This window comes from Equus quagga, unplaced genomic scaffold (assembly GCF_021613505.1).
Source record: "Equus quagga isolate Etosha38 unplaced genomic scaffold, UCLA_HA_Equagga_1.0 203_RagTag, whole genome shotgun sequence".
Taxonomy (NCBI): Eukaryota; Metazoa; Chordata; class Mammalia; order Perissodactyla; family Equidae; genus Equus; species Equus quagga.
Window position 1 is genome coordinate 8,989,943 of NW_025798627.1, and position 22,858 is coordinate 9,012,800.

At 37.5% G+C, this 22,858-nt stretch overlaps 1 protein-coding gene across 8 annotated transcripts in view; it reads right to left on the bottom strand.

The window, feature by feature from the left end:
• Nucleotides 1–530: 530 nt before the first annotated feature.
• LOC124233514 (PMS1 protein homolog 1-like) overlaps nt 531–22,858 on the bottom strand; it is an 83,841-nt gene continuing 61,513 nt past the window's right edge. For 6 of the 8 annotated variants that reach the window (XM_046650664.1, XM_046650668.1, XM_046650663.1 and 3 more), the window contains 4 exons: nt 11,923–12,402; nt 8,916–9,046; nt 4,086–4,246; nt 531–893 (listed from right to left, as the gene is read on the bottom strand). In XM_046650664.1, coding sequence (XP_046506620.1) covers nt 729–893; nt 4,086–4,246; nt 8,916–9,046; nt 11,923–12,402 — 937 coding nt within the window. In that variant the 3' untranslated portion in view covers nt 531–728. Of the gene's footprint in view, nt 894–4,085; nt 4,247–8,915; nt 9,047–9,081; nt 9,607–11,922; nt 12,403–22,858 lie in introns of those variants that run through there. The other 2 variants (XR_006887084.1, XM_046650669.1) reach the window with 2 other exon arrangements.

Consider the following 22,858-nt stretch of genomic DNA (forward strand, 5'->3'; position numbering starts at 1 on the left):
CATACGCCAGCTGGGTCTGTGTGATTTCTTCCTGCACAGGACTGACCCAGTGTATCAGTCAGCTCCGGCTGCTATTAACAAAATACTATAAACTGGTGGCTTAAATGCACAACAGACATTAATTCTCTCATACTGGAAGCTAGAAGTCAAAGATCAAAGTGTCAGCACAGCTGGTTTCTGGTGAGAGCTCTGTTCCTGGATTATAGAGGGTCGCCTTCTTGTATCCTCATATGGTGGGTAGCAGGAGAAAAGGAGAGAATAAAGCAAACTCTCTGGTGTCTCTTCTTGTAAGAGCACTAATCCCACCATGAGGGCCCCACCCTCATGACTTTATCTAAACCTAATTACCTCTCCAAAAGCCCTATTTCCAAATACCATCACATTAGGGGTTAGGACTTCAACATATACATTTTGGGGACACAATTCAGTCCATAGCACCTATTAAATCAACCACCCAAGAATACTAGGTATTTTCCAATTTGGAATTTACAACCAATAATTATTACAAAGGCTAGTTGTTGAGAATGAAATGAATTATTAGTCTATATTAGTTTATTTAAGTTTTCTACAGCTTTTGAAATTGTTTTCAATATACAAACAAGCCAGTGAATCCTCACTTATAAAATAACCATTTAACACATGATAGTACAAAGATGGCTTAAAAACTGACTCATTATTTTATGACCAAATCAATTTCAATAATAACAAATTTTCTTAAACATATTTAATCATGTAGCTTCTGGAAGATGGGTTAAATGATGAAAAAATGGGCGACCATGAACACACCCTTTAATTTCATTTCCAAATTGGTGCTTCATTCTGTAGATAATGTCTTGGACATCCTCTTTTGATAAGTACATGGGTAACTGTCTAGATAGACGCACCGCTTCTCCCTGTGAAGAGAAAGCCATACATTTTACCATGATATATCTTGAAGCAGAAAACATGTTATTCTTGGCAAGAAGTAAGACAGAAAATTGATTACATTCTTTTTATTATTCACTCACTCAACAAATATTAAACACCAATTATGTGCTAGTCACTACTGTAGGTTCCAGGAATACAGGGGAGAACAAGATAAACAAGATCCTTGTTCTTGTGAAATTTACATTCTAGTACAGAGAAACAGAAAACAGATAAAAAGACAAAGAACATTTCAGTGACTAATAATGCACAAAATTAAACTGGACAACATGCTAGAGAGTGATTGTGTGGTTAGGAAAAGCTCCCTTGAGGTGACATTTAAGTTTCAATTTAAATAAGGCACCATGATGCAAAGATCATGGGGAAACAAAAGCATTTCAGGCAGAGGGAATGTAAGGAATCAAATGGTCAGTGTGGGTGCAGCACAGACACTAAAGGGGAGAGGAACAACAAAGAGAATTAGGCAGGGGTCATATCACCCTTTAGGACAGAGGGAGCAATTTGAGGTTTAATCTGAATGCACAGGAAGTAACCAGAGGGTTTTTAAGGGAGACCCTGACATCTGTTTCACATTGTAAAAGAATCAATCTGGCTGCCGAGTGAAGTATGGTTTGAGGCAGGTCAAGAAGAGAAGCAGGGAGTCTTGCAGGCCATCACTGCAGTCCTAGTTGAGAGTTTTTGACTTGGCTGATAGTAGTGGAGATGGGGGAGATATAAGACTCCTGACATGAGTCAAAACTTGCTGATAGACTGGTTACGAGGGACACAGAATCAAGGATAACATCCACATTTTTGGTATGGTAATGCTGTTTTCTGAGATAGGGAAGACAGAGTTTGGGAGTAAAATAGTATTAGCAAAGCTGGCTTCTTTTAGGATATTTTAAAAGAACTGTACTTGAAAGATCTTGAATCCTAACATTATTCTCTGTAACCACACCCCCCTCCCATTCTCTTTCCAACCATCCTACTTCTTTATTCTAACTAAATCTATTCTTATTCTTCACTTTGACCTTTAATCTCCTCTCTCTCCTTATTCTCCTGGCCCATCAGTACCCTTCTGTCATCTTCCCCTACCTAAGGTAGGAATAGTGAGTGAGACATTAAGGATACTATTTCTAGCTTCCTGCATTCCTCTTAGATTCCCACTAGAATCTAAGCGCAGATTGGTACTAGAATCCAATTCACCTTTATATCCCTCTGGGAGCTAATACAGTTTCTTGCATGTATTATGTGTTCAAATATTCTCACGCACCTTCTTGTTCTTCCTCCATATCTGTCTTGCTAATCTTACCCTTGGATAAATTCTACCAAGCTCAGTTTTGGAGAATTACAAAAATGTTCTGGCTGGATCCAATACCAGTGTTAGGTCTTATGAGTCCTTAAGGCCATTTGAACATCTTATTCTTCTATAGTCAACCTTCTCTTACAGGACCTACAGCTCTTATTTTCAGAACTTTTCCACTATACTCAATTCGCCACTGCCTCCTCAGCCTCTTCCCTTTAGCAGATAACCTCTCCTACTCCCTTACCACATGTATCATACATGACTTCTCTCAAGTTTACCTCAAAATATTTTTACTTTTACTTTCCCTCTTCTCTTCTACTCTTGATTGAAAGAATGGTTTCTCTTTTCTAAAGCTTGTATCATTATCCCATTTTCCTTCTTGCCTCTTTTGGAACATCTGTTCTCCAATCATTTATTGTCAATCTTTTCCACCAAATTCAATACAAACATGCTAATCTCTTTTCCCCCTTTCACCACCAGGTGACTTGCTGCCTACACTTTTCCGCTCTCTGACCACTGGCAAATGTCTTCATCTTTTCTACTTTTCCGTTACAGCTCTTTTCAAGGTTATTACTGCCATCTAGCAGCCACATCTGATGGTCTTCTAGCAACTATTACCCTATAGAGGACATGATACTACTTACTTATTTTTAAATTTCTTTCCTCCTCTGACTTTTACATCCACCTCTCTCTTCGTTCTTCTTTTACTCTATCTTTATCTCTGGTTCATCTTATTCACTTCGACATTAAATGGAAGCATTCCTGTGGTTCTGATACAAGTTCTCTTTTTTTCCTAGACTATCTTCCTTAATCATATCCACTACTGCCTTAACGTAATGAGAGGCATATTATCAGTAAAAATATTTATATCTAATCCCAACCACTTTTTTCTCTGTTATTTCTGAAATCTGATTTCTTCCTACATGGTTCTTCAATACACAAAACACTACCCACCACTCACTCAACCTTTAAGTTTATACTAGCTCTTTCACAAGGAAAGATTCCTTTGAAGTCCCTAAAAACTATCAGTATTGAATTGCACCCCCGACAATAGGCTGGGAAGTTCCACAAGACAAAGCTCTTGAAGGACTCACAGAATGGTGCTGAATACGATCTTCAGAAAGGGTAAAAAGTAGACTTTCCCTGTTGAGGAAGTCTGATCCTCAGAATGTAGTGGGCGTGCCACAATTATAGTCTAAAGAAAAATGGCTCATTTTTTTAAAAGGGAGGAAATAAACTTCATTAAAGTTCAGGTTTGTTTTCAAAATAATACCAGTCAACCTTGAAGGACAGAACCTCAAATATAGAGACAATTACTGTTGTTTTCCCACCATTATCCTATACTTGGACATTTAAAAGTTTGCAATCTTCCTCCATCCTCTATTAGTTTTGAATTTATTTTTTGAACCCACTGTTACATTTCTCATTTGTGGCAGATACTGATAGAAAGCTAAAATTTCCATTTATTCAATAATCTACATCTTTTACTTTCCTCCCCCTCTTTTGCTCTTGAAGAATCAAGGCTTACAATCACATTACAGTTTTTTTAGACAAGGATTTGATAAAAAGGTAGAGCAATTTTGAATCCTTCTTAAAAAAAAAAACAAAAGAACTTCACTACAAAGTATCTCATGTATAAGGCTCGTCCTCAATATACTCAAGAAATAATGTTATAGTAAGGATCTGTGATAGTGTTTATCACAACCAGTCTATGATGTAAGACTTTTAACGGGTTTTTCTTTTTTAATAGTATTTCCTCTTGCAAACATAATAAACCTTATAGAAATTTTATTATTTTGAAGTGGTTAACTATTTTATTAAAGAACAGTTAAGTAGCTCAAAACCTAGCCAACCTACATAATCTAATAATGCATACCTCTAAATAACTTATCACTTTGCGAGGTCTACATTCATAAACTTCCTTGGCATTTTTGTTTAATATAGCATTAAGAATTTCTTTTAAATCCATCACTCCATAGAATGGGAGACAATTAGCCATTCCTTCTATTTCCAAGTAGTTTTCTGCAATAGAAACTCCTAAAAGAAAAAAATAATAAAACCACATATAGATACAGTTAGTTTTGTTTGAATTATATTCCAGAAAATGTCTATTAAAAACAAAATCACTGTTAAAACATTTAGTGAACCTTCATTAGAATTTAATATAGTCAGGACAAACTTTTGTTCCTTAGTTAGAGAATAGTAATTTCCCATAGGACTTCACATTCACATTAAGTCATAAGTGCTCACAGACACCACATGCGCTTTATATCATTTAATTTAATCTCAGTTATTGCTGTTCTGTTCTCTACATTTGTTTAGAACAGTTCTTACTTTGGAAAGAAAATGGAATCCCATGATATTTATTAAAATAAAACTAGTTTAAGTGTTTTAACAATTGCTGCTGTACAAATTCGATCCTACTGGTTTAACATCTAATCTAAAACCCTGAATTATTTCTATGATTATTTTAATTTAACAAATTATAAAAATCCTCACATAGTAACTACTTATTTTTTTCCAGCTTTATTGAGATATAATTGATATATAATACTGTGTAAGTTTAAGGTGTACAAAGTGTTGATCTGATGCACATACACTGCAAAATGACTACCACGATAGTAACTTAATGTATTACTAATTTGAGGAAATGAAATACTAATGTTTATTCAAAATATTTTACTAGAATAATGTTTAAAATTGATATATTATATATTATTTAAACTACTGTAACTAACAATGATTAAAAATAAAACTAAAAACTAGCTACATGTCTGGATATATAATGGGGTAAAATACCGATAACAGCATACATTCTCAAGCATCAAATTTGGCTTTAGAATGTATTTTATGATTTTGGAAAACAGCAGAGATTTGTCTTCTTTGATTAAATCTGTGTAACAGTGTTCTTAATATTGAAGTCCACACAATGTTACCTAGGAGTAAAGAGAATGAGACAGACCAATGTTGGATAAGTGATTTGCTATCAATGGATGAATTTAAAGAGAGGAGCGAGGTAGCTTGAATTTCAGACCTTGAGATGTCAATGATCCTATCCCTAACCTGTTTCCAATTACACACTAGTTCCTTGACCTGGCTGGCAGATGCAATGATGGTACACTAAACAGAGCAGGCATCCTAATGTTCTTCCTAGGAAACAAAAATATAAAATTCACTATTGCTGGTTCTATACCTTTTACAGTATGATTAGATTGAAAAGTCTAACGCTAACTACATTTGCCCTGGAAAATTATACATATTTCAGAGAATTACTTGTGGGTATGGGCAAAAGGTATTTGACAGCAGATGAGGAAATTGGGCAGTATTTTAATCTCTGTATTTGCAAAATTCAGATATGGAAAACTCAGAAATATCTGAAACCATATAATAATAAACTTTCAAGAACTTTCCATAAAATTCTGTGAAATGCTTTCCAGTTTTGAGGGAAAATATTTCAAATGAGTAAGTGATGAATAATTTGACAAGTTTTCACTTCCTAAAATATGGAATTCTTATTGATGCAGAACAAAAAGCTATTCCCATTAACAAGCCAAGTTCTTAGGGTCACATTCAGAATCTTTTCCCTCGAGCCAGAGGGATGTATTCTTCCTCTCTTTCAAATGCCTTATGTTTATCCAAAGATGTTCTGTGACAACTAGCAAAATGTTGATCCAAAGTTAGTCCAATACAACAAAACTCTCAGTAAAAGAAAGAGAAATGGTCTTTAAGAAAACATGACCTATGGGGCCCGCCCCGTGGCTGAGTGGTTAAGTTCGAGCGCTCCGCTCCGGCAGCCCAGAGTTTTGCTGGTTCGGATCCTGGGCGCAGACATGGCACTGCTCATCAGGTCACGGTGAGGAGGCATCCCACATGCCACAACTAGAAGGACCCACAACTAAGATATACAACTATGTGCCGGGGGGATTAAAAAAAAAAAATGAACTAAAAATTAATGAAGGAAAAAAAGGCAAAAAAAAATGTGGAGAAAACACGAATTTAAAAAAATTTTTTTTTTTTGAGGAAGATTAGCCCTGAGCTAACATCTGCCACCAATCCTCCTCTTTTCCTGAGGCAGACTGGTCCTGAGCTAACATCCGTGCCCATCTTCCTCTACTTTATATGTGGGACGCCTACCACAGCAAGGCTTGCCAAGTGGTGCCATGTCCACACCCGGGATCCGAACTGGCGAACCCCAGGCTGCAGAAGTGGAGCATGCGAATTTAAGCACTGCGCCACAGGGCTGGCCCCAAAACATGAATGTTTTTAACTTGATGTTATTGACAAGAGAAATAATGCTGATGATAATCTAAGTAAATTGCAATCAAATCAAGTCAGTTTGTAGATGATTGTCTTATTCATTTTTACATCTTTGGTGCCATGCAAAGTACCTAGTATTCAACAGGACTTAAAAAACACTATAAGCTAAGAGCTGAAAGCATCTGTCAGACAGAATCTTACTGGGTGGCTGAAAAATAAACATGCTCTTGGAACAGAGTAGTTATCCTAACCTTTAAAACAAACTGCTGTGATAACATCTTTCATGAAAAAATGGCACCTGCCACTAGTGCCACATAATTAGAAATACAGATTAAATCAAGAAAAAATATTTTGCTACACATACACACACCCCTTGCTTCACACTTCAAACAAATTAAAAAGATGCCAGGGGCCCTAAGGAAGAAAGATTTCTAGGAGGACTAAAAGAAATGACTACAAGTCAGTTCATGTCAGAGAGGGGGGCTGGAGGACGGCAAGAAAAGAGAATATTTGAACACCTATGATCGCTAAGTACTATACGCTACGCTAACTGATTTATATAAGTATCTTATGTAGTGCTCACAACTGCTTCATGAAGTTGAACTCTAATAGGGAAGCAATATAATAATCTAAAGGCAGATTGTTTGGGTTCAAATCCTGGTTCTACCATTAACTGTGTACCCTTAAGCAAACTTAACTTCTCTTTGCCTCAATTTTTCCATGTATAAAATGGGGACAGTAATAGAACCTACTTCATAGGGCTATTAGGAAGAGTAAATGAATTAATACATTTAATACTTAGAAGAGTGCTCCACACATAATAACTATTCAATAATTACTAAAGTTATTACTGATAAGGAAACACTAAGGCCAACTGACTTTCCCAAGAACACACTGGTTTTAAATGGCAAAGTTAGGATTTCGACTCTCTTCACTCCAAATCTAAATATCCATGATTGAGGTAGAAGGTGAGAAGTTTAGGGTACATATCCTTAAACTGCAAAAGTCAAGTAAAGTTAGTTAAAGTCTGGAAAACCACAGCATTTTCTGCACATATCTAATTTCATGGTTTAGGATATTGCTTTTACTTATTTTCTTTTCATGTGTCAGTAAAACATTCCTTTAAAAATCTTTGGGGCCAGCCCCGTGGCTGAGTGGTTAAGTTCGCATGCTCCACTTCGGCAGCCCCAGGTTCACCAGTTCAGATCCTGGGTGTGGACCTATGCAACGCACACCAAGACGTGCTGTGGCAGCATCCCACACAGAAGAATTAGAATGACCCACAACTAGAATATACAACTATGTACTGGAGCTTTGGGAGAAAACAAAGTTTGGCTGGTAACAGATGTTAGCTCAGGGCCAATCTTCCTCACCAAAAAGCATACTTAAAAAAAAAAGAGGGGGCAGCCCAGTGGCACAGTGGTTAAGTTCACATGTTCCACTTCTCGGTGGCCTGGGGTTCGCTGGTTCGGATCCCCAGGTGTGGACATGGCACTGCTTGGCAAAAGCCATGCTGTGGTAGGCGTCCCATGTATAAAATAGAGGAAGATGGGCATGGATGTTAGCTTAGGGCCAGTCTTCCTCAGCAAAAAAAAAAAAAAAAAAAAAAGAGGAAGATTGGCAGTAGTTAGCTCAGGGATAATCTTCCCCTCCCCAAAAAAGAGAACTCTTCATTATACTATAAACAAACAAACAAAATCTTCAACACTGTTTTTCTACATTTTGGTCATGAAAAAATTTAGGGACAGGCAGGAGAGGGGACAGCGGAATCACTCTTCATGGTGTCTTTGTGCCCCTTGATACCAGATGAAGGGAAAGTAATAGGAGACCAGCCTAGGAAGCTAGGGCAGAAGGTAGTTGAGTATGGAAATTATGAAAGAACAGAGAAGGGGCCAGCTAAGAATACTAAAGTCTAGCCAGATGGAACTTCTTTCTCCCCACCCAGTGAATTTTCATACTAAGCAAATAGTGTTATCACAGTCTTTTTAGCAAAGCCATGGAAATCAAATCATCCACCCTAGAAACAGTAAGACTGCTGATGTTACACATCTAATTGGCAAAACAAGTAAATGCTTTTAAAAAAGAAAAGGAGATGTCCATTTTGTTGTTAGGCCATTCCAGTATCCTTTTGTTTCATCATCTAAAGGAGTATTTAATAATTTAGTTAAACAAAGCAGGCAGTTTGAATATTGTCACAAAGAATGGCAAAAATTATAACAAAACTACTTGACTAAGTTATGAATATGAAAATTCAAGGCATGAGATGCCAAACTTGCTTTATCAGGCACAGGTGACCTTTCTGAAATATGACTGCTTCTACACAACTGACATTGTACTTTTGATGAGACAAAAATATACCATAATATCTGTATATTATGAAACCCAAATGTAACTCTTGGAACAAGATTTATTTTTCCAAGTCAAGAAATATTAAACCACATTATCATACCTGGTATCAATTTTATCTTGAAACCATTTGCTGTAAGACGAGGATCGCACAGGTAAGTTGATCCACTGTATCCTTGATCATTTGCTGTCATTTTATATAAAATCTCTAAATAATGAGATCCATTAAAAAGACTGAAAAAGAAATTATGGCCCTTTTAACTTATTAAGTAGGTAAAATAAGAGGATTTATGGAAAAAACTTAATCCAAAGGACCTTTAAAAAGTGTTATCATCAGTGACAAAAATACAAAGGTGTAAGTAGCCCTGTGAGCAATTTTACTTTTTTACGTTTCTGTTAATATTTTATAGAAGACCTACCACATACAGTGTACAGAAAGGAGGAAGAATAGACATAACAGACAGTTTCTATCTTCTGGAATGTTACAAACCAAATGTGAAATTAAAAAATGTGCTCTCTCTATATAATACAAATGAAAACTTTATTTATAAATAGTGCCATTTTATACCTTTAAGCAGATACAATAATACACAAGTTACTTAAGTGGTCCATCCGATGTGATTTTCAATTGCTAGTCAAGGTTTCTTCAATAATAAAAAGATAAGCATGTATCTTTTCTCCCAGGAACTCCTCAATTTAGTAATTCAGAGCTTGGGAGAGCTTTCTTCAGTTGACTGCAGGCATAGAATGTTTGCCAAAGATGGCATATGAGATGGTTCTGAGTGGTGCAGACCCTAAACAAAATTTTGAGGTAGGCAAAGATTATCTAGGGCACAAATTAACCTTTCATGTTGGTTTTAGGATTGGTCAGGATGCTTCGTAACATGTTACTACAGCAGGGTGTCTTTTGAGGTTGACATGTGAGTGGTTACCATTTCCCCATTGACATATTCAATGAATATTTGAGTGTCTACCATCTGGTAGGTAGTACTGTCTTAGGTATGCAAGTTACTGTTCTACGTTCCAGCACAGGATGACAAGCTGCAGTTCCTTCATTACAATCCTGTACTCCTTGAAAAAGTAAATGAATAGATGATGTCTGCTTATCACCTTGGAAAGGCTGAGGACCCACTTACTGTGAGGGCAGAGAGGAAAGCTTTGGCTATATATTAGATGTGCTCTGTCTGGTCTAACTAATATTCAGAAAATCAATCTGAGACCCAGTGGTGGTGACGATGATGATGATGTAGTAAAACAATGAATGATGCAGGCTCTACTGTTACTGCCTAGATTGGAATCTTGGATCTGCTGCTTACACATGGGCTGTATTAGCCTTGGTAAGTTACTTAACAGTCTGTATTTCAGTTTCCTCATCTATAAAATGTGGATAATGATAGTACCTACCTTTCATAAGGTTGTTGTAAAGATAAGACCATGAAAGCAAAGGGCTTACTAAAGTTCCTATCATACAGTAAGTGCTCAATCAACATTAGCCATTGTTGTTATTTTACTGAGATCTTACTTTGTATTTCATAGATATCTAAATTACTTCATTCAGAGATAAGCTACACATCCTGCATTAGAACTCTGGTGAGAAGACAGGTGAAACCCATAATTATCCTGTCCAAGACTTAGTTTTGAAAAACTTGCACTACTAATTGTGACAGTGATGTCACATTTCAGAAGAAAGTGAAAGTTTTGAAATAGGCTTTGCTGCTATCCATGTTCAAATAAGAAAGATTTAGTTTTAGGCTAGTATGGGCCCCAAATAATAGTTTTTAATGTATTTGTTTTTGAATAACAGAACATCAGACAAAAATTTTTTAACTCATAATTTGTACAAGCACAAAAAGATTTTTGAGATCTAAATGAAAGCTTACAAATATCATTTAAAACGCAATCAAATTTAAAATTTCAGATACGCTCTAGCTCTTTTTTAAATAAAGACAGACAGGGGCTGGCCCAGTGGCACAGTGGTTAAGTTTACATGTTCTGCTTTGGCAGCCCGGGGTTCACTGGTTCGGATCCTGGGTGCAGGCCTACATACTGCTTGTCAAGCCATGCTGCAGCAGGCACCCCACATACAAAGTAGAGGAAGATGGGCACAGGTGTTAGCTCAGGGCCAGTCTTCCTCAGCAAAAAGAGGAGGATTGGCAGCAGATGTTAACTCAGGGCTAATCTTCCTCAAAATAAATAAAAAAAGGAATGAAAAAAGAAAGAGACTGGGCCAGTCCTATGGCCTTGTGGTTAAGTTCACGTAGCACTACCTATTAAGGAGTCTTACTGGTGGGCAGAATCTAAATTTATTCAATCCTCCTAAGCTAACTTCCATTTAAATATGGGAGAGGGAAAAACAAGTTAAACACCACCACAGGAAGCAGAGACAAAGCAAGACAACAGGACATTCCAGTGAACGAGTGACTCAGTATCAACAATAAGTTAATGGTGTGACATTAGAAGAGATTTAACTGTAATGGCTGGATCTTGTTTAGATACAAATTAAATTTAAAAATTTTTAAACTATAAAAAAGACATTTTGAAACAATGAGGAACAATTCCAAAGAATTATTATTGTATGATGTATGAAAAAGGCATTGTGGTTAGGTAAGAAAATAGATATCTTTCAGACAGATATACTGAAAGATGCAGGGGCGGGAATTTCTAAGCTACTTTAGCAAAGGAAAGAAAATGTGTGTGTGTGTATATACATAAAAGGACAGATAGAGCAAAAGTGGCAAAATCTTGATGACTGTTGATAAGGACATTCATTGGGTAATTCTATTTTGGTGTATGTTTGAAATGTTAAAGAGTGTGCAATGAAAGTGTCATGGTGACCTAACTTCAAAATTACCATAGGGAAGTCACCACTGTACAGGAGAATTGAGCTTGATATTTATTAATTGCTGAAGCTATGTAGAACATTCTAAAATTATTTATTTAAAAGCAGTTAATCCCACTGAAGATTAAAAATCAAGTTTTAAAAAGACTTCTTTAAATAAATACCACTTTTCCTTACTAGGAAATACTTTCAACTTTTTACCTTCAATTTCTAATCTAGTATGGATTAATAAATGTTTTTAGAATAAAAAAATCATATTACTTCACCATACCTCTCTGTTAATACAATTGGCTTTTCCAGGGGCTCTGCAGGAAGTTTATGATTCTCAAGAAGTCTTTTAAACAGCAGGGCTTCTTCCACTCTATATGGATTTAGTAACATCACCTCTGTTTTGGATGTAATTAGCCACCCATCAGGAAACTTGAGATTGTGGATCAAGCAAAGTTCGTCCTTTTCTTCTAAGTCAAATTTATGTTTCTCAAAATTTTTCTGTAAGTTTTCCATAGAAAAGGGGATCTGAACTACTTTAATGTTTTGGTCCTTTTTTTTTTCAATTTGGGACTGAAAGAGCTCATCAAGTTTTGGCTGAATTAACGAAGTTTTTAATTTGTGCTTCTGTGCCAAATTCCATGCACTGGTGGGTTTTATCTTTTTTCTGCCATCTTTTATTGGTGTTTGTGACTCCTGTTCAATGGCTCTCTTGATTTGCTTATTATATCGCTCCAAGTCTTTAGAAGCCTTCTCTTCATATCTATGAAGAGATAAAACAGAACTAATGAAGTGATAATCAGAAATATATTAACCATCTGAAGTAAATTTTATAAAAAATAAAGAGCTGGTACTCCAGGTCCAGTAACGACAAAGGAGATTGTATTGGACTAACCTTCCCATATATTAACTATGATAAAATCTGAACAAACTTAGAAATCAACCATTTGAAATAGGCACTGAAGAACAACCGACAGCAGGCAGAAATTGGCATGGATTCAATCCCTGAAGAGAAAAGATTCACATTTATACATCTTTTACCCAGAGGGCAGTCCCCAGCATTAAGGGGTAGTGAAAAGAACTCACTCAGAAAGCTGCACTCTAAATTAGCCTTAGTCACCAGAACACAGAGCTCCTTGCTTCCAAAACAACTGGAAATTGAGGGAGACAGTCCCAGAAAATCCCATGTGTGGGAGCCTAGAGGAAAACAACCACTAGAGGCTAAATGAGCTAAACAGAGATTTCAGTGGCTGCCCATTGCAGGGGAAATAGAGTTTGGAGTTTGAACTCCACATAATTAGACGGCTTGGTAAACACTTTGGACTTTCAGTTAAAACTGGAGGAGGACTACATCTTAAGGGTGAGAAAAAAGTTATGGTCTAGAACTAAGGAAGCTGCCCTAGGACTAAGGGCAAACTTTAAACAGTCTTTCCCTAAGAAGTGTAAAACAAAGGCTCCATAAGTTTAAGGTGATCTGTCAATTATTTAAATGCCTAGTAGAACAAAAACCAATACTTTTCAGGAGAAGATAATAGAATCCAAGAGTTTCTACCCACAATGTCCATTATATAATCAAAAGTTATCACTCAAAACAGGAAAATCTGAGTCATGCTCAAGAGAAAAAGTGGTCAGCAGAAGCCAACCTCAAGATGACTCAGATGTTGGAATGTGCAAAAAAACATTTAAAAATAGGTTTTTATAAATATTTAAGGACTTAAAGGAAAAGCTCATAATGAGAGAAGGAGCAATCTCAATAGAGAAGGGAAATTATAAAAAAGAAGCAAATGGAAATCTGGAACTAAAGAATATAATATGTGACATGAAAAATTCACAGTATAGGCTTAATAGCAGATCAGAGATGGCAAAAGAAAGGGTCAGTAAACTTGAAGACATGTCAATGGAAATTATCCAATCTGAACAACAGAGAGAAAAATGACTGAAGATTGAAAGAACACCTCAGTGAGCTATGGCACAGCAAACAACCGAACACGTATGAAATTGAAGCCCCAGATAAAAAAATATAGAAGTGAAGGGAAAAAAACATTTGAAGATATTATGGCTGACACTTAGCCAATTTGGAGAAATGCAACATTTTACAGATCCACAAAGGTCAGGGAACCCCAAGCAGGATAAATGCAAAGAAATCCACAGCTAAGTATATTAGAATCAAACTGCTGAAAACCAAAGATAAAGATAAAATTCTGAAAGCAGTGAGAGAAAAAAAGGACATTACAAAAGAACACCACCACAAATGAATATAACTTCTCATCGGAAGCAATGAAGCAATGTAGAACCAGATGACAGAGAATAACATCTTTTAATTGTCAAAAGAATCCAGAATTCAATTATATCCAGCAAAAATGTCCTTCAAAAATGAAGATGAAGTAGACATTTTCAGATAAAAGAAAGCTGAGAATCTGTTGCTAGCATAATTGCATTATTAAGGAATGACACTAGATGGAATCTCAGATTTGTAGGAAGAAATGATGAGCACCAAAAATGGTAACTGTGTAGGTTAATAGGAAAATATGATCTTTTAAAAAATTCTGTTATTTCTTTGAAAGATAATTGTTTAAATAGAAAAATAATAGCTTTTTAAAGTCAGATATATACTGTATGTAGACATAAAATATATGACACACCAACTGCACAAAGGATGGGATTGTAAGTGGAATTATACTTGCAAAGCTTTTATATTTTATGTCAAATGTACCCTATTAACTCTAAGTAGATTATGAAAATTAAGGATGATAATGTAATCCCCAAAGCAAAAATAATGCAAAGCCAATAAAGGAATTAAAATAAAAAATTAAATTATATTCTTTTAACCCTAAAGAAGGCTGCCTCTTGCCCCCACCCCCAAAAAAGGAGAAAGAGAGGAACAAAACGGAGATGGGAAAAATAGAAAGAAAATGGTAGACCTAAACCTAACCATATCAGTTATTACATTACATGGATTAAATATTCTAACCAAAAGACAGAGATTGTCAGATTGAATTTAAAAGGCAAAATCTAGCTATATGTGTCTGTAAGAGTTACACTTGAAATATAAACACACAGATAGTTTGAAAGTAAAAGAATGGAAAAATACATCATCCAAATGGTAAGCTTAAGAAAGTCAGAGCAGAGAAGATCCAAGATGGCGCCGTGAGTAGTCCTCTTTGTCTCTCCCCCTTCGAGTCTACAATTATTTGGACACTTATCGCTTGACAAAGGATATCCAGACAGCATCTCAGGACGTCTGAGATACCCACGCGACTATACATCGGAAGGCGGACGGACTTTCCTCCGGGAGGATGTGGAAACAGGTGAAAACTCTCCGACCCCGACCGAGCAGCCTAGTACCCGCAAGCGGCTTTCTTCCAACGGACGCCCCCAGAGGATCTACACACATCTAGGGCAGGAGCGAGCACACAACAGAGGAGCAACGGTGGAAACAGGTGACCAGAACCCTACCTAAACCCCCCGCAATTACTCCTAAACGCAGAGGGAAACTTTGGAGTTGCACACCTGAGCCCGCGGGGAGACCCCGCCTGGTGTTTGCGGCGCCCGGAGGGTCCCAGAGAGAGTCGCTGAGGGTACGGAGGTCTCCCAGCTGCCGTTGCCCGCCCCGTGGGAGTAGGGATTGCCGGAGATCTCGGAGAGGACCGGGGCTGGGGGAACTTTCAAAGGCCGGCTCTGCGACCCGGACGGGAAGCGCCGGAGTTCCGCCCGGACAGCAGACAAAGCTCTCTGTCTGCCATTAGCAGAGGGGCCACTCCCAGCATTCACGGCTCCGGGAGAGGCCCGGAGAGAATCCCAGAGGGCGGGGCGACCCCCAGCTGCCGTTGCCCGCCCCGTGGGACTAGGGATAGCCGGAGATCTCGGAGAGGACTGGGGCTGGGGGGAGTTCCAGAGACCCAGCTTCGTAGCCTAGGGGGAAACCCTACAGGCTCACAGCAGCCTTAGGGAAAGCCTCTGCACAGCACCAGAGGAAGGCACTCAGCCACCAGCCACAAGGCTGGAAGACCCCAGGGCAAAAGCAGCATAGCTAGGTGAACTAACCACAGACTGTAGAAGATGCCAATAGCTCTCCTGCGACCCATAGAGGACAAGTGAGATTTTGTGGGTGCCGACAGCAACGGAGCGACAAATATAAGTGATCCCACCCCTGGCCGCTGGAAAAGCCCATAACACCATTGCAGACCCCAAGGAGAGAGCACATCTAGGTGGGCTGCAACAGTAGGCACCAGCAGCCTGAAGCCCCCCTGTGACGGCCCCCACGGCAGAGGAGGGAATCCAAAGGGCCACTGTGGCTACGAGGAGGGGCCCAGGCCCAGTTAGCAACTGTGGACAGGGTTCCTGGTTGGTGCAGTATAAACAGCTGCTCCCCCACCGCAGCAGCTGAAACAAGTGAAAGGAGCAACTAAACTCTATCTCCATGCGGAGGCACAAATCAACAACATCAAGCAATATGAAAAAATACATTAAATCTCCAGAACAGAAAGAAAGTAACAAATACACAGAAAACAATCCCAAAGAAAATGAGATATATAACCTAAATGATGATGACTTCAAAACAGCCATCATTAAAATTCTCAATGAGTTAAGAGAGAGTTCTGACCGTCAACTCAACGAGTTCAGGAGCTATGTCACAAAAGAGTTTGATACGATAAAGAAGAACCAAACAGAAATATTGGAAATGAAGAACACAATACAGGAGATTAAGAAAAATCTAGATGCTCTGAACAGTAGGGCCGATAATATGGAGGAAAGAATTAGCAATTTGGAAGATGGCAATATAGAATTGCTGCAGGCAGAGGAGGAGAGAGAAGCAAGACTAAAAAGAAATGAAGAAACTCTCCGAGAATTATCAGACACAATTAGGAGATGCAACGTAAAGATTATAGGTATACCAGAGGGAGAAGAGAAGGAGAAAGGGGCAGAAAGCCTATTCAAAGAAATAATGGCTGAGAACTTCCCAAATCTGGTGAGAGAGATGGATCTTCAGGTGACAGAAGCCAATAGATCTCCAAACTTTATCAATGCAAGAAGACCAACTCCACGCCATATAGTAGTGAAGCTAGCAAAAGTCAACGACAAGGAGAAAATACTAAGGACAGCCAGGCAAAAGAAACTAACCTACAAAGGAACTCCCATCAGGCTATCAGCAGATTTCTCAGCAGAAACTTTACAGGCTAGAAGAGAGTGGAATGATATATTCAAAAATCTGAAGGACAAAAATCTACAGCCGAGAATTCTCTACCCAGCGAAAATATCCTTCAAATACGATGGAGAAATAAAAACTTTCCCAGATAAACAAAAATTAAGGGAGTTCATTGCCACAAAACCTCCTCTTCAGGAAATCCTCAGGAAAACCCTCATTCCTGAAAAATCCAAAAAAGGAAAGGGGCTACAAAACCAAGAGCAGAGGAGATAAGTAGAAGGACAACAACAGAGAGTAGCAGCTCTACATCAGAACAGATTAAACCATGGGACGAGAAACAAAGGAAACTGAAGAAAACCGGAAAACAAGACACAAAATGGTAGTGGTAGGCCCCCACATCTCAATAATCACTCTAAATGTAAATGGATTGAACTCCCCAATCAAAAGACACAGAGTGGCAGGATGGATCAAAGAACAAGATCCAACAATATGCTGCCTCCAGGAAACACACCTCAGCCCCAAAGACAAACACAGACTCAGAGTGAAGGGATGGAGAACAATACTCCAAGCTAATAATGAACAAAAGAAAGCAGGTGTCGCTATACTAATATCAGACAAGGTAGATTTCAAAGCAAAACAGATAAAGAAAGATAAAAGAGGGACAGTATATAATGATAAAAGGGACTCTCCACCAATAAGACATAACACTTATAAATATATACGCACCCAACACAGGAGCACCAAAATTTGTAAAGCAACTCTTAATAGAACTAAAAGAAGACATCAACAACAATACAATAATAGTAGGGGACCTCAACACACCATTAACACCAACGGACAGAACATCCAGACAGAAAATCAACAAGGAAATAATAGAATTAAATGAAAAATTACACCAGATGGACTTCACAGATATATATAGAACACTTCATCCAAAAACAGCAGGTTACACATTCTTCTCAAGTGCACATGGAACATTCTCAAGGATTGACCATATTTTGGGAACCAAAGCAAACATCAATAAATACAAGAGAGTTGAAATAATATCAAGCATCTTTTCTGATCATAATGCTATTAAACTAGAAATCAACTACAAGAAAAAAGCAGAGAAAGGTGCAAAAATGTGGAGACTAAACAACACGCTTCTCAACAAACAATGGATCATTGAAGAAATTAAAGAAGAAATCAAATTTTATCTGGAGACTAATGAAAATGAGAACACGACATACCAAATCATTTGGGATGCAGCAAAAGCAGTCCTAAGAGGGAAATTCATCGCAATACAGGCTCACCTCACTAAACAAGAAAAAGCTCACATAAGCAACCTCAAACGACACCTAACAGAACTAGAAAAAGAAGAACAAACAAAGCCCAGAGTCAGTAGAAGGAGGGAAATAATAAAAATAAGAGCAGAAATAAACGATATTGAAACAAAGAAGACAATAGAAAGGATCAATGAAACAAAGAGTTGGTTCTTCGAAAGAATTAACAAAATTGACAAACCCCTAGCCAGACTCACCAAGAAAAGAAGAGAGAAATCGCAAATTAATAAAATTAGGAATGACAGAGGAGAAATCACAACAGATACCAATGAAATACAAGAGATCATAAGAGAATACTATGAAAAACTATATGCCAACAAATTGAACAACCGGGAAGAAATGGACAAATTCCTAGACTCCTACAATCTCCCCAAACTGAATCAGGAAGAAATGGAGAATCTGAATAGGCCAATCACAAGTAAGGAAATAGAAACGGTAATCAAAAACCTCCCCAAAAATAAGAGTCCAGGACCAGACGGCTTCTCTGGAGAATTCTACCAAACATTCAAAGAAGACTTAATACCCATTCTCCTCAAACTGTTCCAGAAAATTGAGAAAGATGGAGAACTCCCTAACACATTCTATGAAGCCAACATCACCCTGATCCCCAAACCTGACAAGGACAACACAAAGAAGGAGAACTACAGGCCGATATCACTGATGAACATAGATGCAAAAATCCTCAACAAAATTTTGGCAAACCGATTACAGCAATACATCAAAAAGATTATACACCATGATCAAGTGGGATTTATACCAGGGACACAGGGATGGTTCAACATCTGCAAGTCAATCAACGTGATACACTACATCAACAAAATGAAAAACAAAAACCACATGATCATCTCAATAGATGCAGAGAAAGCATTCGACAAGATCCAACACCCATTTATGATAAAAACCCTCAGTAAAATGGGTATAGAAGGAAAGTACCTCAACATAATAAAGGCCATATATGATAGACCCACAGCCAACATCATACTCAATGGACAAAAACTGAAAGCCATCCCTCTGAGGACAGGAACAAGACAAGGGTGCCCACTTTCACCACTCCTATTCAACATAGTACTGGAGGTGCTGGCCAGAGCAATTCGGCAGGAAAAAGAAATAAAAGGAATCCAAATAGGTAACGAAGAAGTAAAACTCTCGTTGTTTGCAGACGACATGATCTTATATATAGAAAACCCCAAAGAATCCACAGAAAAACTATTAGAAATAATCAACAACTACAGCAAAGTAGCAGGGTATAAAATTAACGTGCATAAATCAGTAGCATGTCTATACACTAACAATGAACTAACAGAAAAAGAACTCAAGAACTCAATCCCATTCACAATCACAATGAAAATAATAAAATACCTTGGGATAAACTTAACCAAGGAAGTGAAGGATCTATACAATGAAAACTACAAGACTTTCTTGAAAGAAATTGACGATGACATAAAGAGATGGAAAGACATTCCTTGCACATGGATTGGAAGAATAAACATAGTTAAAATGTCCATACTACCTAAAGCAATATACAGATTCAATGCTATCCCAATCAGAATCCCAAGAACATTCTTCACAGATATTGAACAAACAATCCTAAAATTCATATGGGGCAACAAAAGACCGCGAATTGCTAAAGCAATCCTGAGCAAGAAAAACAAAGCCGGCGGAATCACAATCCCCGATTTCAAAACATACTACAAAGCTACAGTGATCAAAACAGCATGGTACTGGTACAAAAACAGGTCCACAGATCAATGGAACAGAATTGAAAGCCCAGAGAGAAAACCACACATCTATGGACAGCTAATCTTCGACAAAGGAGCAGAGGGCCTACAATGGAGAAAAGAAAGTCTCTTCAACAAATGGTGCTGGGAAAACTGGACAGCCACATGCAAAAGATTGAAAATTGACCATTCTTTTTCACCACACACCAAAATAAACTCAAAATGGATCAAAGACCTAAAGATTAGGCCTGAGACAATAAGTCTTTTGGAAGAGAATATAGGCAGTACACTCTTTGACATCAGTTTCAAAAGAATCTTTTCGGACACTGTAACTCCTCAGTTGAGGGAAACAATAGAAAAAATAAACAAATGGGACTTCATCAGACTAAAGAGCTTCTTCAAGGCAAGGGAAAACAGGATTGAAACAAAAAAACAGCTCACTAATTGGGAAAAAATATTCACAAGCCACTTATCCGACAAAGGGTTAATCTCCATAATATACAAAGAACTCACACTGCTTAACAACAAAAAAACAAACCCGATCAAAAAATGGGCAGAGGACATGAACAGACATTTCTCAAAAGAAGATATGAATATGGCCAATAGACACATGAAAAGATGTTCATCATCGCTAATCATCAGGGAAATGCAAATCAAAACTACACTAAGATATCACCTTACACCCATTAGATTGGCAAAAACATCCAAAACCAAGAGTGACAAATGTTGGAGAGGTTGTGGAGAAAAAGGAACCCTCATACACTGTTGGTGGGAATGCAAACTGGTACAGCCACTATGGAAAACAGTATGGAGATTTCTCAAAAAGTTAAAAATAGAAATACCCTATAACCCAGCCATCCCATTACTGGGTATCTATCCTAAGAACCTGATATCAGAAATCTCAAGAGTCCATTGCACCCCTATGTTCATCGCAGCATTATTTACAATAGCCAAGACGTGGAACCAGCCTACATGCCCAGAAACTGATGATTGGATAAAGAAGATGTGGTATACATACACAATGGAATACTACTCAGGCATAAAAAAAGACAAAATTGGCCTATTCACAACAACGTGGATGGACCTCGAGGGTATTATGTTAAGCGAAATAAGCCAGTCAGAGAAAGACGAACTCTATATGACTCCACTCATAGGTGGAAGTTAGTATATTGATAAGGAGATCTGATCGGTGGTTACCAGGGAAAAGGGGGGGTGGGGGGAGGGCACAAAGGGGGAAGTGGTGTACCCACAACATGACTAACAAAAATGTACAACTGAAATCTCACAAGGTTGTAATCTATCATAACATTAATAAAAAAAAAAAGAAAGTCAGAGCAGCAATAATAATAAAGGAAATTTCAAAATAAGAAACAATACCACACATAAAGAAGGAAATTTCATAATGACAAAAGGGGCCATTAGGAGGGTGTAACAATTACAAACATGTATGCACCTAATGAGAGAGCTTCAAATTATATGAAGCAAAACTTACAGATCTAAATGTAGAAATAAATCCAGAATCATAGTTGCAGACTTTAATAACCCTCCCTCAGTAACTGACAGAACTAGACCACAAAATAAAAATCAGTAAAGCTTTAGAAGATTTTAGCGATACTATCAACTACTTTGACTCAACTGACATTTTAGAACACTACTACATCTAACAACTGCAGAATTCAGATTCTTTTTAGATGTACATGGAACATCCATCAAGATAGACCATATGCCAGACTCAATTCTCAATAAATTTCAGAAGACTGGAATCTAACACGGTATTTTGCCTGTCCATGACAAAATTAATTAGAAATTGACAACAATAAGGTATCTGTAAAAACCCCAAATATTTGAAAACTAAATAACACAGGTTTATTCACAATAGTCCCAAACTGGAAACAACCCAAATGTCCATCAACTGGAGACTGAATGAACAAACTGAGGTATATTTATACAATTGAGTATTACTCATTGATTAAAAAGAATGAACTATACAGATACACTCAACAAACATGGAAGAAAATCACAAAAATATTTTGTTGAAGAAACTAGACATAAAAGGCATAAGTATCATATGATTTTATAGATATGAAGTCCAAGAATTGGCAAAATCAAGCTAGTGTGATGGAAATCAAAATAGTGGCTGTGTATGGAGATTGGCTGGTAGATGGCATAAGCGAGCTTGCCAGGGTGATGGAAATGCTCTACATTTTGGGGGAGATGGTAGTTATATGGGTGTAAACATATGAAAATGCACTGAACTATATATATGGTTAAGACCTCTGCATTTCACAGTAGCTAAATTTTACCCTATTCTAAAAACCATTTTAAAAACTAATTTCAAAAACCATTTTAAAAACCTATTTTAAGAAAGTGTTGAAGGCACAGGCACTAAAAAAAAAAATACAAAGAAATAATTCAATAAAATAAAGAGTCAATTCCAGATCTGAAGAGATCCTTATACATTTGCTGTAACATCAACATGGAATAAACAATTCCCTGAGTACTACAAAAGAAAATTTACATACATTAGTACTCCACTTACTAATTAGATACAAGTAAAATTAAAATCACTATAACATGCAAAATAAAAATTATATAATTAAACTTATAATGGTTTCATAGCTAAATGTTAATTTTTTCATTTGCTATTTCTTTCGAGTCATCAAAGAAAAAATAAATTCAAATAAACAACATATCCAAACCATCTAATTCAATTCAATTTCAAAGGAACAAGATAATGGATGTTTTAAAATTATACTGGGTAAAAGTTGAAGTCTTTTCTTTTTGGTTAATAATAGGAGTAATGGGGCCGGCTGAATGGTGCAGCCGTTAAGTTCACACGTTCTGCTTCAGTGGCCCAGGGTTCGCGGGTTTGGATCCCGGGTGCGGACATGGCACAGCTTGGCAAGCCATGCTGTGGTAGGCGTCCCACACATAAAGTAGAGGAAGATGGACACGGATGTTAGCTCAGGGCCAGTCTTCCTCAGCAAAAAGAGGAGGATTGGCAGCAGATGTTAGCTCAGGGCTAATCTTCCT